This window comes from Oncorhynchus keta, chromosome 4, assembly GCF_023373465.1.
Source record: "Oncorhynchus keta strain PuntledgeMale-10-30-2019 chromosome 4, Oket_V2, whole genome shotgun sequence".
Classification (NCBI taxonomy): Eukaryota; Metazoa; Chordata; class Actinopteri; order Salmoniformes; family Salmonidae; genus Oncorhynchus; species Oncorhynchus keta.
Window position 1 is genome coordinate 60,730,849 of NC_068424.1, and position 16,347 is coordinate 60,747,195.

Sequence of the window (16,347 nt, forward strand, 5' to 3'; positions counted from 1 at the left end):
TAAATGTTGTTAAACTGGAACCTTGTTGTTGTGTCATTTCGAGTTTAAAAAAGGGTACCGAAACATTTCTGCTGCATTGAAGGTCCCCAAGAACACAGTGACCTGCATCATTCTTAAATGGAAATAGTTTGTAACCAACAAGACTTCCATGAGCTGGCCGCCCAAACTGAGCAATCAGGGGAGAAGGGCCTTGGTCAGGGAGGTGATCAAGAACTCAATGGTCACTCTAACAGAGCTCCTCTGTGGAGATGGGAGAACCTTTATTGTGAATTTTCAGTACATACGTGGCAATTATATATTTCAGAAGGAGCCAGCAAAACTAGTGTAAGTATTTGTGCTCGAGGTCATTGGACACCATTAGACATGCACGTGGTTATTCTTGTAACTGTTATGGCCAACGATGGTTACAACCCTTGGGTCTTTTCTGGAACAGGGGTTCCCCTTTCAGAAGAGTCAGCAGGATAACATCTATTGGTTATTCCTGTAGAGTGGCAAGGTCTGTTGCTATTAGAGGTTGACCGATTAATCGGAATGGCCGATTAATTAGGGCCGATTTCAAATTATAACAATCGGAAATCGGTACACCGATTTATTAATGATTTTTTTACACCTTTATTTCATCTTTATTTAACTAGGCAAGTCAGTTCAGAACACATTCTTATTTTCAATGACGGCCTAGGAACGGTGGGTTAACTGCCTCGTTCAGGGGCAGCACAACAGATTTTCACCGTGTCAGCTCTGGGAATCCAATCTTGCAACCTTACAGTTATCTAGTCCAACGCAATAACGACCTGCCTCTCTCTTGTTGCACTGCCTGTTACGTGAATGCAGTAAGCCAAGGTAAATTGCTAGGTAGTTAAACATATCTTACAAAAAAACAAATCAATCAATCATAATCACTAGTTAACTACTATGATATTACTAGATATTATCTAGTGTGTCCTGCGTTGAATATAATCTGACTGAGCATAGAAGTATCTAAGTATCTGACTGAGCGGTGGTAGGCAGAAGCAGGCGCGTAAACATTCATTCAAACAGCACTTTATTGCGTTTTGCCAGCAGCTCTTCGTTGTGCGTCAAGCATTGCGCTGTTTATGACTTCAAGCCTATCAACTCCCGAGATGAGGCTGGTGTAACCGAAGTGAAATGGCTAGCTAGTTAGCGCGTGCTAATAGCGTTTCAAACGTCACTCGCTCTGAGCCTTGGAGTGGTTGTTCCCCTTGCTCTGCATGGGAAATGCTGCTTCGAGGGTGGCTGTTGTCGTTGTGTTCCTGGTTCGAGCCCAGGGAGGAGCGAGGAGAGGGACGGAAGCTATACTGTTACACTGGCAATACTAAAGTGCCTATAAGAACATCCAATAGTCAAAGGTTAATGAAATACAAATGGTATAGAGGGAAATAGTCCTATAATAACTACAACCAAAAACGTCTTACCTGGGAATATTGAAGACTCATGTTAAAAGGAACCACCAGCTTTCATATGTTCTCATGTTCTGAGCAAGGAACTTAAACGTTAGCTTTCTTACATAGCATATAATGCACTTTTACTTTCTTCTCCAACACTTTGTTTTTGCATTACTTAAACCAAATTGAACACGCTTCATTATTTATTTGAGGCTAAATTGATTTTATTGATGTATTATATTAAGTTAAAATAAGTGTTCATTCAGTATTGTTGTAATTGTCATTATTACAAGTAAACAATTATTCATTAAATATTTATTTATAAAAAAATAAAATAATTGGCCAATTAATCGGTATCAGCTTTTTTGGTCCTCCAATAATCGGTATCGAAAAATCATTATCGGTAGTTGCTATGGTCCTACATGCATTAAACTATTTGTGTGACTCTACAGGTTGCATGTCCTAATGTTAAGGCAATATGATAACGGTGGCTAAATGCCAGAGGTGATAAGCCATTAAGAGGAGCTACTATGAGTATGACGTAAGGACAAATGTATAAAACATGTGTGCCAAGGCTGGAAGGCAGTTGTCTTTATGATGCAGCTCGGCTTTTATTATGAAGTAATAAAAAGTCTATTAAACCCACATGCTCCAGTATTTGTGAAATATGATTGACCAAAATTTTTCCACAACAAATCATCTCTGCCCCCCCATCATGCCCCAGGACTACCTGACATGATGACTCCTTGCTGTCCCCAGTCCACCTGGCCATGCTGCTGCTCCAGTTTCAACTAGGACCTGAGCCCTAGGACCGTGCCCCAGGACTACCTGACATGATAACTCCTTGCTGTCCCCGGTCCACCTGACTGTGCTGCTGCTCCAGTTTCAACTGTTCTGCCTTGTTATTATTCGACCATGCTGGTCATTTATGAACATTTGAACATCTTGGCCATGTTCTGTTATAATCTCCACCCGGCACAGCCAGAAGAGGACTGGCCATCCCACATAGCCTGGTTCCTCTCTAGGTTTCTTCCTAGGTTTTGGCCTTTCTAGGGAGTTTTTCCTAGCCACCGTGCTTCTACACCTGCATTGCTTGCTGTTTGGGGTTTTAGGCTGGGTTTCTGTACAGCACTTTGAGATATCAGCTGATGTACGAAGGACTATATAAATAAATTTGATTTGATTTGATCAGGCCTTTTTGGTAGAGTGGCCAGACAGAAGACATTCTTCAATAAAATGCACATTACAGCCCGCTTGAAGGTTGCCAAAAGACACCTAAAGACTCTCAGACCATGATAAACAAGATCTGGTCTGATGAAACCAAGATTGAACTCTTTGGCCTGAATGTCAAGGGTCACGTCTGGAGGAAACCTTTCACCATTCCTCCGGTGAAGCATGGTGACGGCAGCATCTTGCTGTGGGGATGTTTTGCAGTGGCATGGACTGCGAGACTAGTCAGGATCGAGGCAAAGATGAACGGAGAAAAGTACAGAGAGATCCTGAGCTCTCTGGAACAGGTTCTCAGACTCGGGCGAAGGTTCACCCTCCAACAGGACAACGACCCTAAGCACACAGCCAAGACAAAGCAGGAGTGGCTTCGGGACAGGTCTCTGAATGTCCTTGAGTTGCCCAGCCAGAGCCCAGACTTGAACACGATAGAACATCTCTGGAGAGACCTGAAAATAGCAGCAAAGCGCCCCATCCAACCTGGCAGAGCTTGTGAGGATCTGTAGAGAGGAATCGGATAAACTTCCCAAATACAGGTGTGCCAAGCTTTTAGCGTCGTACTCAAGAAGACTTGAGGCTGTAATCTCTGCCAAAGGTGCTTCAACAAAGTACTGAGTAAAAGGTCAATGTAAATGTGATATTTTAGTTTTACATTCTTAATAAATCTAAAAAACTGTTTTTACTTTGCCATTATCGGGTATTGTATTTAGATTGACGAGGGGGAAAAAAACGGAATAATGCTGTAACGTAACAAAATGTGGAAAAAGTCAAGGGGTCTGAATACTTTCCGAATGCACTGCATATACATATTTACAACACGTTATTTTAATTTGAAAGGTAACCCAATATAACTTATCCTCTCACCCCCTGTCTCTCCAGCAGCTCCTGCTTGCGTTCCCAGTCGGCCAGCGACCGGACGATGGTGTCCTGGGGGTCCATAGGCGCGGGGGTATCCCCCCGGATGGGCAAGGGCAGGGTGGAGGAGAGGGGGGTCAGAGGGGCCACAGTCTCCTCTAGTATCCTTCGCTCCTGTGGAAAAAGGGAGGGAATGAGGAAGAGCGGGAGTGAGGAAGAGAAATAGAGAGCGGAGGGAGGGAGGGAGGGAGAGTAATAGGAGGAGGGAGAAATAGGTAGAGGGAGGGGGAGGGTGAGTGAGGGAGGGAGGGAGAGTAATAGTGAGTGAGGGAGGGAGGGAGGGAGAGTAATAGTGAGTGAGGGAGGGAGGGAGAGTAATAGTGAGTGAGTGAGGGAGGGAGGGAGAGTAATAGTGAGTGAGGGAGGGAGGGAGAGTAATAGTGAGTGAGGGAGGGAGAGTAATAGTGAGTGAGGGAGGGAGGGAGAGTAATAGTGAGTGAGTGGGAGGGAGGGAGAGTAATAGTGAGTAATAGAGGAGGGAGGGAGGGAGAGTAATAGTGAGTGAGGGAGGGAGGGAGAGTAATAGTGAGTGAGGGAGGGAGGGAGAGTAATAGTGAGTGAGGGAGGGAGGGAGTAATAGTGAGGAGGGAGGGAGGGAGGGTAATAGTGAGTGAGGGAGGGAGGGAGGGTAATAGTGAATAGTGAGGGAGGGAGGGAGGGAGGGAGGGGGGGGGGGTAATAGTGAGGGAGGGAGGAGGGGTAATAGTGAGGGAGGGGGGTAGGAGGGGGAGGGGTAATAGTGAGGGAGGGAGGAGGGGGAGGGAGGGAGGAGTAATAGTGAGGGGGAGGGAGGGGGGGAGGGAGAGTAATAGTGAGGAGGGGAGGGAGGGGGAGGTAATAGTGAGGGAGGGAGGGAGGGAGAGTAATAGTGAGGAGGGAGGGAGGGATGGGAGGGAGAGTAATAGTGAGGGGGAGGGATGGAGAGGGAGGGAGGGAGAGTAATAGTGAGGGAGGGATGGAGAGGGGGAGGGAGAGTAATAGTGAGGGGGAGGGATGGAGGGAGGGAGGGAGAGTAATAGTGAGTGAGGGAGGGAGAGTAATAGTGAGGGGAGGGATGGAGAGGGAGGGAGGGTAATAGGGAGGGAGGGAGGGAGGGGAGGGGAGGGGTGGAGAGGGAGGAGGGGTAATAGGGAGGGATGGAGGGAGGGAGGGGTAATAGGGAGGGGGGTGGAGGGAGGGGGTAATAGGGGGAGGGGGATGGAGGGAGGGAGGGGGAGTAATAGGGAGGGATGGAGAGGGAGTAATAGGGAGGGATGGAGAGGGAGTAATAGGGAGGGATGGAGAGGGAGTAATAGGGAGGGATGGAGAGGGAGTAATAGGGAGGGAGGGGGAGTAATAGTGAGGGAGGGGGAGTAATAGGGAGGGAGGGAGTAATAGGGAGGGAGGGAGGGAGAAATTGGGGTTTGTATTCATTCAGCAGCCACTTTCATATTCGCACACACACTCACTCAACACACCTCCTCATGGTATCTCCTCTCCTCGTCTTCCACCTCTCTTTGCGCTCTCTCCCACTCCTGTTTCAGCTTCTCCTGCTCATGCTGGTACTTCTCCTATTACCATGGCAACGAGAGATGGCACACATTCATCATCGATGACATGTCATACAGATAGACGGATGGTCAGAAAAGATGCCTATTGGGCCATACCTGGCCATAAAGCATATTGGGATTTTCCATTTTTCGTGTTTTAGTAACTAACAAAGTACTTATCACTCTCCCTAAAACATGATGATAGCTCATGACACTTTGCTTCATGAAAATCCAATGTCTTGAAAACTTGACTGCAGACATGCAAAACATGTTGAGATTGTATCAACAAGGAACTAATGAAAAGAATGTGTCTTTTTCCTTGAAAGATGGTGTGAAATGTGGAAGACTCAACTTCAGACTCCTTTTGAAATATGAAAACATCTGATTAACTTAGATTTCGAATGAACTATCCATTAACATTGGATTTCATCTAAAATAAATATATTGTGTTAGTTCAGGTCTATATTAAGTACCAATGAGAAGCATGAGCCAATCATGTGACAGGAAAAAGTGGGCATACACAAATATAGCATGCGTGTATGATGAGGGTTATAAAAGAGAGAAAATACATTAAAAAAGCTGCCAACCAAAGAAACAGACACACCATGCACTGACAAGGTGGTTTAGGAGTCTAAGGTGACAAGGGTTCATACATCAGCAAAGCAAACCCTGTGGGTGGATCTCAATAGAATGGCTTTCTTTTCTTCTCACCTTCATCAGTAGATTTATAGATCTGAGAATATAGGTTAGGCGAGGATGAAGAAAACAAGGCTATTTGGAGTATTGAGACACACTATGATGGGTAGGTAGAGGAGGAGAGCGAAGTTGACTGGCGGAAGATTTGGGGCTCTGGCGAGTGTGTGAGACACGCAGGTCATGCCATAGCACACAGCTTTTATTGTGCATTGCTGCCGCTGTGTGGCCACTGTGTGCACAGCAGTGAGTAGCACATTGGGGGTTGACTTCAGACTCAGAGCAGGCAGATGACTAAGCAGGATTGTGGTTAATTAAAATGTGTTTGCAAGCTAACAGAAAGTTAGCACCTGCTTTGGGTAAATGTAACTGGTGCTGCAGACCATAGATTCAGTAATCAGCAGGCTTATTCGGGCCTATCTTTAGCTAAAGTCAATAGGACATCATGCTAACTCAGGCCTAGCTTTAGCATGCTAACTCTGGCCTTTTGTTAACATATTATTAGCCGTATACTAACTCAGGCCTAGCTTTTCTTAATGAGTATATAGCAGCATGCTAAATCAGGCCTAGCTTTTGTTATTTAGTATTTTGCAGCATGCTAAAATCAGGCCTAGCTTTTGGGTCTTTAGTAGCTTAACTCTACCTGAAGCATGCGCTCCTGCTCTTGCTGCCACCTTTCCTGACGCTTTCGCTCCTCATTTGGGTCCCAAGACCAGCGGTCACCCCGCTTAGCCTGGGCCACTACCGGGGATGACACCTGAGTGACCTGATAGAGCCCACCCAGAGCTCACACACGCACACACGCCAAACCGAAGTACACACACATCCACAGAAAGGGAAGAGAGGAGACAGTTGATCTACAACAGCACTATTATGCCCATGCTAGCCAAAGGTGTCCTACTAAGGAGAGAGAAAAGAGCGAGAGATGAGGGGATGAAGTGCAAGGCTGGGCACTTTGTACATAATCCTCATCTGATTGGTCATTGTTCATTGGCTCAACCTATCAAGCATTGGGTTTTAGGGAGGTCCTAAATATATTAGAAAAACAACAAATGGATTGTGCTCAGTAGACAAAACGGAAAAACACGCTCTGAAATAGAGTGAAACAGAGCCAATAATGAACTTGCCCAATAAGAAAAGTTTGTTTTGGTTTCACGGTTTTGTTACTGGGTGCCCTAATGAACACAACCCTGGATTGTCTTAAAATGCATTGTATCCAATGCATTTGGGACGGTATTGACAACATTGTTTTTGTCTCAACCAGATGAGAACTAGTAAAACCCCATTTAGAACTCTACCAGGAAAGATTATAGCAGATGGAACAGTTAGAATGGACTCACCGCTGCTGTACCACGCTCCTGCTCTGCCCCCTCTATGAAATAGAGATAGTGAAAAAGGTAGTCGTTTAGTAAACAAACATCGTTCAAAACACAGGAACTGATGCGGAGTGGACATGATCTTTTTAGTCATTACACTATCTTTGTGTGAACGCAAAAGCTATTTAAATAATGAATGTCAGGTAAAGGAATGAGGGAATGAAGCGAAAGGTGTCAGGGAACAAATCTAGGTGAGAAGGTATGAAGGTGAATATTGAGTTGCTGAAAAGCTACAAGCTGTGTGGTATTTGTCATTACGGAGTGGCTAACAATTCCAGTTTCCTGTGCAAAAGTACACTAAAAATCTACATTCAACAATTCTTTAACACTTTACAAGAAGTTTCCCTTATTTATTTAAAACTCTTACTTACAATTTTGTTGCAGTGTCATGTACACGTTTAAAGTGTCGTTTAAATACAAAACAAAATTGACAATGCAACTTTTATAACAGTTACATAACAATAAAACATTTTTTTTTTAAAGACTAGCCTGCTGGTCTTACTGAGTCGATAGGAACATTAGGCGAAGCTATTTAGGAGGGATATCACACCTGGCACAAATTATTGTTTAGTTCTGTTTTTCCTGCTGAGGGGTGCCCTATACCTGCGTCCAGAGGGGAGTAGTTCAGAGTCTGGGTACAGGGGGTGGCTTGGGTCGAAAATGATTTTGTGAGCCTTCCCTGACCTTAAAGATCTCATCCAGGCCTGTCTGTTTGACACAAAGTACCTTGCTTGCTGTAGTGATAATCCTCAGCATATTTCTCTGGCTGACAGTGGCATTACCAAACCAACAAACAATACAAAAAGTTAAAATACTCTCAATGAAAGATTTGTAAAACAGAGTCAGTATAGTGTACATTGAAAGATCACAGCTTTTTGAGAAAGGATAGTCTCTGTTGGCTCTTTTTGTAGATCAGGTCTGTACATTTACTCCACTGAAGCATATTGTCCAAGAGGACACCGAGGTATTTGTATTCCTCTACAACCTCTATATTCTGACCTCTGATAGATGTTGCAGAGGTAGGTGTTGTACACTTCCTGAAGTCTATGCACATCTCTTTGGTGTTGAGGACCAAGTGTGATTTGTCACACCACTCTACAAAGTCATCTAGGACCGGGCCATGATGTTCCTCATCATCATGCAACAGGCTGATCAAGGCAGTGTCATCAGCAAACTTAATGAGGTGTCTGTTAGGATGGGAACTAGTACAACTATTAGTGTACAAGATGTACGGGAGTGGGGGCAAAACACATCCCTGAGGAGAGCCTGTGTTGGTATTGCGTATGTCCGACACGTGGGGACCTATTTTGTCTCGCTGTGAGCGTTGGCTCAGGAAGTCCAACAGCCACAAAACCAGCCGCCCATCTAAGGAAATAGTGTTGAAGGCAGAAGAAAAGTCAACAAACAGAACCCTAAATGGGATTTGACACCCTCTAGATGTCTATAGACCATGTTAAGGAGGGTAAGAATGGCATCAACTCCTCTGCTAGGCTGATAGGCAAACTGAAATGGGTCAAGAATCTTCAGGGTGACGCTGAGAATATGACTTTTCACAAGTTTCTCAAGGCATTTCATTACTAAGGATGTCAAGGCAACAGGGCGGTAGTCATTCAGCACAAAGGGATAAGATGCTTTAGGAATGGGTATAATAGAGTTTTTCCACAATACTGGCACGTGCTGCTGATCGAGTGAGGATAGGAAAATGTCTAAAAACACCAGCCAATTGGTTCAGCACAGTGCTTTAACATTTACATTTACATTTAAGTCATTTAGCAGACGCTCTTATCCAGAGCGACTTTAACACATGTCCACTTATTTTGTCTGGGCTTTTGTGTGTGTTGCATCCCCTGAACAACTTTAAATCATCAGACTGTTTAACAACAACTCTCCCAAACATTTGTAACGATGCTTCCATTTGTTTTACCTCCGACACAAAGTTGTCCGATTCAAATCTTAAGAAAACATTCAGTTCATTAGTAACACTGTAGTTATACGTAGCAATGTTGTATTAACATTGTTACTATAGTAATTACAGCATTATAAAAGACTCCACAGGACTCCAATAGCAAATGACAAAACCAGTAGAGTGAGGAAACAGGTTTCCAATGCTGTCACCCAGCCTCCGGGGAAGCCATGGGGAAAACCTGTACTATGCATGAGTTCGTGAACCCCAAAGAGGGTTACAGGCAAGCTCAACTAAACAGTGAGCAGTTTACCTGGCGTGGTGAAGAACTCCCAACGTAGGCCTAACCTAGGGTTGCCGGTTGCTGGTGGATAACTGGCACTGTTAGCCAGCTCTATAGCACAAGCAAGGAGAAGGGAGGAAGGAGGGAGGTTAAGGGGGCGAGGAGGAGAAAAGGAGGGGATAGATAGAGAGTTCACAAGCAAACATACAGAGTGCCAGTTGGAGACGCAAAGGAAAAAAAAGTGTTTGGTGTGAGATAGCTGAGAGGGCTGCGGGAAATAAAGACTTTTGTCAAAAAGGCAGTTTGAGGTTAATTCTGTTCTGAAAACAAATTTTGCTTACCTGTTGTGGGAGCTTCACATGGTGGTTTGTTTCTGACAGGTCCTGGATCAGCCAAGGTAGAAACTTCATCTGCTCTCCGAGACACCTCCAGGCTGGGCTCACTGACCTAAGATCATCCCAGAAAAGTCAGAAACACAATGATCAAAACATAACCAGAGGATTCTTCAAAAATATTTATAGTTAGAACGTATCAGAGAGAAATTTAATTGATAGAGTTTGTGATACCCTATTCTACACAGTATAGAATCAGGACTGTTCTACATTTCTATCTGAAAGTTCTATGGCGCTGCACACTCCTGGGTACGGCTTCTGCTTGAGGTAGAGCAGCGCACAAATGATGGACTATTCGCAGCATTGGGGGCCATTGATTGGTTGGCAGGTGATCTCACCGGTGCGGTCATTGGTTGAGCTTGTTGTGTGGCGTGCTCTGATAGGACTGGACGGAGGATAGTGGTGTTCTGTCTAGTCGCTGTGGCATTCATACACACTTCTGTTTGTTCTTTGGGAGCTTGTTGTGACTCTGAAAACCAGACGGACACATGTCTAGATGAATCAGAGCAAGACTCTGCATCAGAGTCTACGGTAAGCCCAGACAGTGTGTCCTAATGTGACTTTAACCACAGGAAGACCAAGTTGAATAATTTGTTTAACAGCTTAAAGTGTTCATTTGCTAATCAGACAATGAGTAATTAATTCCTAGAATGCACATCGAATAGCAAAAGGATTTGATGGGTTATAGAAACAATATAAATTACCACCACTAGGTGTCAGTGTAGCAGCAGTTAGTCTCCTAGGTAACACATAGGAACAGACCTGTAGCTGGAGAGGGCTGTACTGCAGTCTCTGTTGTGTTGGGCTCCTCCCCCAGTGGGCCTGCAGCAGACCTGCCTCCCGCCTCCACAAGACATTCTGTGCTCTGCAGCTCCTGTAGGGACACCCACAGGAAGAAATAGTCTGATTATGCATCCTCCTCCTTCCTTTTGTTGAAGTCATGACCTTTCTGACACAATGTTGCTTTATCCTATCTATGGACTGTATGTAGGCTTTCAGTCAGCAGTTTGCAGTGGTGGAAAAAGCACCCAATTGTCATACTTGAGTAAAAGATATCTTGATAGAAAATGACTTGAGTAAAAGTGAAAGTCAACTAGTAAAATCCTGCTTGAGAAAGTCTAAAAGTATTTGGATTTAAATATACTTATGTATCAAAAGTACATTTAATTTCTAAAATATACCTACGTATGAAAAGTTAAAGTATAAATCATTTCAAATTCCTTATATTAAGCAAACTAGACAGCACCATTTTCTTGTTTTATTAATTTACAGATAGCCAGGGGCATGCTTCAATACTCTCATATAATTTACAAACGAAGCATGTGTTTAGTAAGTCTGCCAGGTCAGAGGCAGTAGGGATGACCAGGGATGTTCTCTTGATAAGTGTGTGAATTAGACCATTTTCCGGTCCTGCTAAGCATTCAAAATGTAATGAGTACTTTTGGGTGTCAGGGAAAATGTATGGAGTAAAAAGTACATAATTTCCTTTAGGAATGTAGTGAAGTATAAGTTGCCAAAAATATAAATAGTAAAGTACAGTACAGATACCCCCCAAAAACGACAGGATTGCTGGGTCCCCCGTGGACAGTTGAGCTAACTAGACTAATGTGATTGCATGAGGTTGTAAGTAAAGATAATTTCCCAGGACATAGACATATCTGATATTGGCAGAAAGCTTAAATTCTTGTTAATCTAACTGCACTGTCCAATTTACAGTAGCTATTACAGTGAAATAATATAATGCTATTGTTTGAAGAGAGTGCACATTTATGAACTTGAAAATGTATTAATAATTAGGCATAATTAACAATTAGGCACATTTGGGCAGTCTTGATACAACATTTGAACAGGAATTCAATGGTTCATTGGATCAGTCTAAAATGTTGCACCTACACTGCTGCCATCTAGTGTCCAAAATCTCAATTGTGTCTCAGCTAGAATAATACATTATGGCCTTTCTCTGGCATTTTAAAGATTGTACAATCATTTTTTAAAAATTCATGTTTTTTTCTTTGTATCATCTTTTACCAGATCTAATGTGTTATATTCACCTACATTAATTTAACATTTAAACAAACTTCAAAGTTTGCATATCCTTGCTACAGGCAGTTAGATTTGGGTATGCCATTTTAGACCAAAAAAAGGGGGCGGATCCTGAAGAGGTTTAAGTAGTACTTTCAAGTATTTTTACTTAAGTACTTTACACCACTGACAGTTTGTCAAGATGCAAGTCACAATTTACATTGTTCCAAGTCTTTTCAGACCTTTTAGATAATGTATGTTTTTTTCCACAGAAACAAAGCCGGCTGGCTGCATGTATTGAGTGCTCACCGAGGGCAGTGAGGTGGGCCGGCTAGGCGGTGTAGACTCCTGTGCATTATCCTTCTTCTGGGCATCACTTTCTCCTGGCACTGAAGATGATGTCACTGCAGTGCCTGTGCTTGTGCCACACTGTGCCACTTCTGGCATGGCTGGTAATGGACTTGCCCTGGGGGAGGGGCTGTGTGTGGGTGGGGGAGTGGCCTCACATGGGTGTGTGTCAGAACCATCAGAGGAGGCTGTAGGTGTGGCAGGGGAGGGGTAGAACCTTAGAGGGGAGGTCCTTCCCTCGCTCTCTGGAGTGGTGACCTCATCGTTTCCCATGTCGCCGTTGACTCGCAGCAAGCCGTCCACCTGAGTACACAGGTTAGAGACTGAAGGCTTAGAGAACACACACATGTATACATACTACAAAGATGCATTTCAATGTCAAAATCCAACACTTAAAACACAATTTTAGAGATACTGTATCCACGCCAAAAATATCCTTCAGACAGCAATACAAGAACAGTCAACTGGGGTGAACTCTCCCAAATTCCACAGCAACGACTGCATTATGACCACACAGTTGTACTACAGACCACCCAGACCGGAAGTTGCCATGTTGTAAATAAAACCGTAACTCATTCATGTAACTCTGGCCTATAAGCTATTCAGCTAGCCTGATAACATGCTGGGACTGAATGAAAGGCTGTAATGCATGTGTGAGGAGCACAGAGTACTCCAGACACACAGGGGGGTTTGTTGAATGAAGGGGGACTCACTACCCAGAATCACCCCCTCAGTCTGTGTGGTCCTCTCTGTCTGCCCAGAGACCCACTTCACATTGAGAGGGACTACTTGTCAACTTCTTAAGTCAATACGGAACAGAGCCCCCCATTCAGGCTCCCCTCAGCTCCAAATAAGAGATTCCAGACACAGAAGTGAAAGAAGTCCCGGTTTGTTCCCATAATAACCCCAAAGCATGTTATCTTCCTTTGGAATAGGCCCATTTGGCAAATGGCTCTGAGGATGAAAATGAACATCCTGTTATGCTGAATTGAGATGTTGCAACAGACTTCGGGGAAGAAGGAAAAGGGATTTATATATTTTTGTCTGTAAACATGACACCTAATCTCCATGGTTTCTGTCTTCTATTCTAATTTAAATGCCAAGATCAGGGTTCCATTTACACAATACATTTGTGCCCTTGGAAGACCAGGCTGAACAAAACATTCAAACTACTTTGAGGGATGAGTGGCTAACAAGCCCACGGCCCCCCTGGTAATTTTAACCTTTGTTCAAACACAATGTTACAGTAAAATACACTAGTGATAACACTGATAAAACCCTTGCCATTAGCTGGCATTTTGTGTCACACCTTGCCTGGCCTGGGTCCCACCAGCATCTGCATGCCCTTGGGTTGATTGTAAGGCTTGGGCATCAGCAAAGGCACAGACTTGGGTGAGACGGCCCGGATCGAGGGGTTTGGTTCAGGCTTGCGCGACCGAATCTGGGGGCGATGAGACAAACCCTGGGGGAACCCCACCACCTGGGCCTCAACAGTAGCGGTAAACTTGGGTGCCGGGAGCGACTGCTGCCTCAGGTACTTCAGGGGGCCATTTTTATCTTCTTCCGGGGAGGTGGGGGTGGGAGAACAGGAAGTGGGGGTGAGGGTGAGACGTGTGTTGGTGGTAGCGGTGGGATCCTCAGAGATGCTCCTGTCCAGCAGTTTGGGCAGTTGCAGGCGCTCCAACACCGCTTCACTGATGGTGAAGCGCTGGGCGTAGCGGTGGAGGACCAACGCTGCCTCCTCAGGGGTGCGGGCCAACCGGTAGGCCTCGCGGAGGTCGTTCTCACGACGCTCCCTAGGGGAGGAGAGACGGTAGGACAAGATGAGACAGAGGCCATGTGACTGGCTACACACTGACAAAAGCATCATTGTTGAAACATGCTATGATCCCCTGCCCTGATGCAATTATAAAATAGGTTGAGGCCAGGATGAGATAAAAAAAAACACAGGCTATGAGAGAAGAGAGTAGGTATAGGCCTATACTGCACATGGAAACAACAAACAATATGGAAACCAGGATTCGATCTAAAATGGAGGATTTCCTTGTGACGTACTTCTCCTCAACAATCTCCCGGTAGGTTTTGATGCTCTTCTTCCTCTGAGAGATGGCCCCCCCCTCACCAGTCATCAGCTTCTCCATCATCTTCCTCTCTTCCTCCTTCTTAATCAGGTCCTGGGAGACGCTTCTCCTGCGACTCTTCCACCGGGCTAGGTCCTAACAGACCGACAGTAGATGTGTGACTGTATGAATGCTTGAATGTGTAGGTGTGTGTGTGCAACTGTATGATAAAGTTTGAGTAAGTGTAAGTGTACATGTGTGTATAAAAGTGTATTCGCATGTGCGTATGCGTGTGTGAGAGAGAGTGCTTACATCCTGCCAGTGGTCCTCTTCCTCCTTCATCATGTTGTACTGGTTGTGCATGAGCTCGTGGCGCACCTGGCTGTGGTGTGGCAAGATGGCGTCCTCCTCACAACGCATGTCAATCATACTCACACTTCTGAGGGGGAAAAAAGGAGAAGACAAGGATATGGAAGGAGTTATAGAGAGATTCACTGGGAGAAAAGTCATGTATACGGTATAGACAGAAAGAGTTTTATTTTAAAGGAACAGAAGATGGAGTAATGTTTGGAGTTGCCGTAGTGATGAAAGTTCAGCCAGGAAAGGTCAAACCGAGTCGATGGTCAGATGCACCTTCTCAAACCCAAAAAGGAACTCACCATGATTCTGACAATACCACACATATTATTGGATATTACTCTTCTGTATATATTAGTTTGTATTATACTGTGTAGAACCATGCAAAACAGAAGGCAGCAGCGATAACGTTAATAATTAAAAGCAGATTATAACAACATGTAAAGCAACATGCTATAAAAAAGGTCATATATACAGTAGCCTATCTGTACAACAGCACAGAGCATCAGTTATACATTTGATCCAGGTTTTGTTTTGAGAACCACAGTGAGAGCCTCATACCTTGTACATATACTTGTTTGTGAGTGTATGCGACATGCATCATGGTGAGCTCTCTAGTCTCTCTAGCCTTCCACAATTTTCAAATGTTCTGGCTTCACAGCGTCTGCATGTAATAGGACATGAGTTTGTCATAGAGGAACTACGTCACTGTCTACGTCACCATCTTATCCACTTAAATAACATACTAAATAGTATCTAGCAAGATGGAGATCACAGAGGTATTTTTAATGAGTGCATTTCGCAAGTGGCTAATTAACATCAACTAGCTTCACTAAAACTAACCATCTGAAAATGTCCGAAACCCTACCTCTTCAAAGAGTATCAAAAATAAATCCCATGGTGCCCCCCACCCCAAAAATAATTATGTATGCACTAATGTAAGATGCTCTTATCCAGAGCGACTGCTAAATGACTAAAATGTAAATGTTAATGTAAAACCACTGCAAGGTTTTGCATGCAAACTTTGGTTTTGAATCTTCATTCAGGCATGTCTGCCTCCTGATTTAAAAAAAAAAAGAAGAAAAAAAAGAAGAGTTGTCTGTCTGAAGAGGACCCACCCAAGAACAATCTTCCCCCCTTATCGAAGTTGCCAAAAGAGTCAGTCATTGAAATCAGACCCTAGTCACTGCTGTTGCCTAGGGTTTGGGGTTTACGAGACTATGAGCTGTCCACAAGACAGGAGAGTGATCTAGGTTCATCCTATTCCACAGTAGACCCTCGAAGGCTATAAGAGACACACCAACTCGGTGAGGCTGGATAAGTGGCTCACAGACATTTTCGGGTGCACCCTTGCAGTTAGGATTCATGCGCACGTCTAGAGTTCCAGCGTTTGCTTTTGAGAGTGAGTGTGAGACATGCAGATGACAGATCTTAATTTGAAGTCAACCGCTAGACCCTCCCAACTTCTGGCAAATAACAAATGAATAGGATGGGTGTAACATGGTTAAAAGTCCAATAGTCCAGAGTTACACCCATCAGCTCCTTAGAGATAGACATGTCTAGAAGCTGGCATACTTGATGGGATACTTTGCAGGTGTGGTTTAGCAGGGATGTGCTGCCGATGGGTAACAAAGAACCACTTACTCTGGGTCATCTGATACACTAGCAGCTCTGTGACTGAATCTACGAAAGCAGAGACATGGAGAAAGAGCACAAACACTAATGAACAAACATACAACTACAACACATACAGATCTGGACACACAACGCAATACATACAGATCTGGACACACAACGCAATACATACAGATATGAGAATGTGTGATATAAGGAATATAG

General features: G+C 44.2%; 1 protein-coding gene across 11 annotated transcripts in view; it reads right to left on the bottom strand.

Moving 5' to 3' along the window:
- LOC118379901 (LIM and calponin homology domains-containing protein 1-like) overlaps positions 1 to 16,347 on the bottom strand; it is a 146,090-nt gene that overhangs the window by 15,535 nt on the left and 114,208 nt on the right. For 8 of the 11 annotated variants that reach the window (XM_035766925.2, XM_035766920.2, XM_035766906.2 and 5 more), the window contains 12 exons: positions 16,153 to 16,191; positions 14,464 to 14,590; positions 14,147 to 14,307; positions 13,401 to 13,887; positions 12,053 to 12,394; positions 10,484 to 10,595; positions 10,060 to 10,190; positions 9,671 to 9,776; positions 7,108 to 7,139; positions 6,411 to 6,533; positions 5,003 to 5,095; positions 3,495 to 3,659 (listed from right to left, as the gene is read on the bottom strand). In XM_035766925.2, the coding sequence (XP_035622818.1) occupies positions 3,495 to 3,659; positions 5,003 to 5,095; positions 6,411 to 6,533; positions 7,108 to 7,139; positions 9,671 to 9,776; positions 10,060 to 10,190; positions 10,484 to 10,595; positions 12,053 to 12,394; positions 13,401 to 13,887; positions 14,147 to 14,307; positions 14,464 to 14,590; positions 16,153 to 16,191 (1,918 nt within the window). The remainder of the gene's footprint in view (positions 1 to 3,494; positions 3,660 to 5,002; positions 5,096 to 6,410; positions 6,534 to 7,107; positions 7,140 to 9,670; positions 9,777 to 10,059; positions 10,191 to 10,483; positions 10,596 to 12,052; positions 12,395 to 13,400; positions 13,888 to 14,146; positions 14,308 to 14,463; positions 14,591 to 16,152; positions 16,192 to 16,347) is intronic. The other 3 variants (XM_035766932.2, XM_035766939.2, XM_035766943.2) reach the window with 2 other exon arrangements.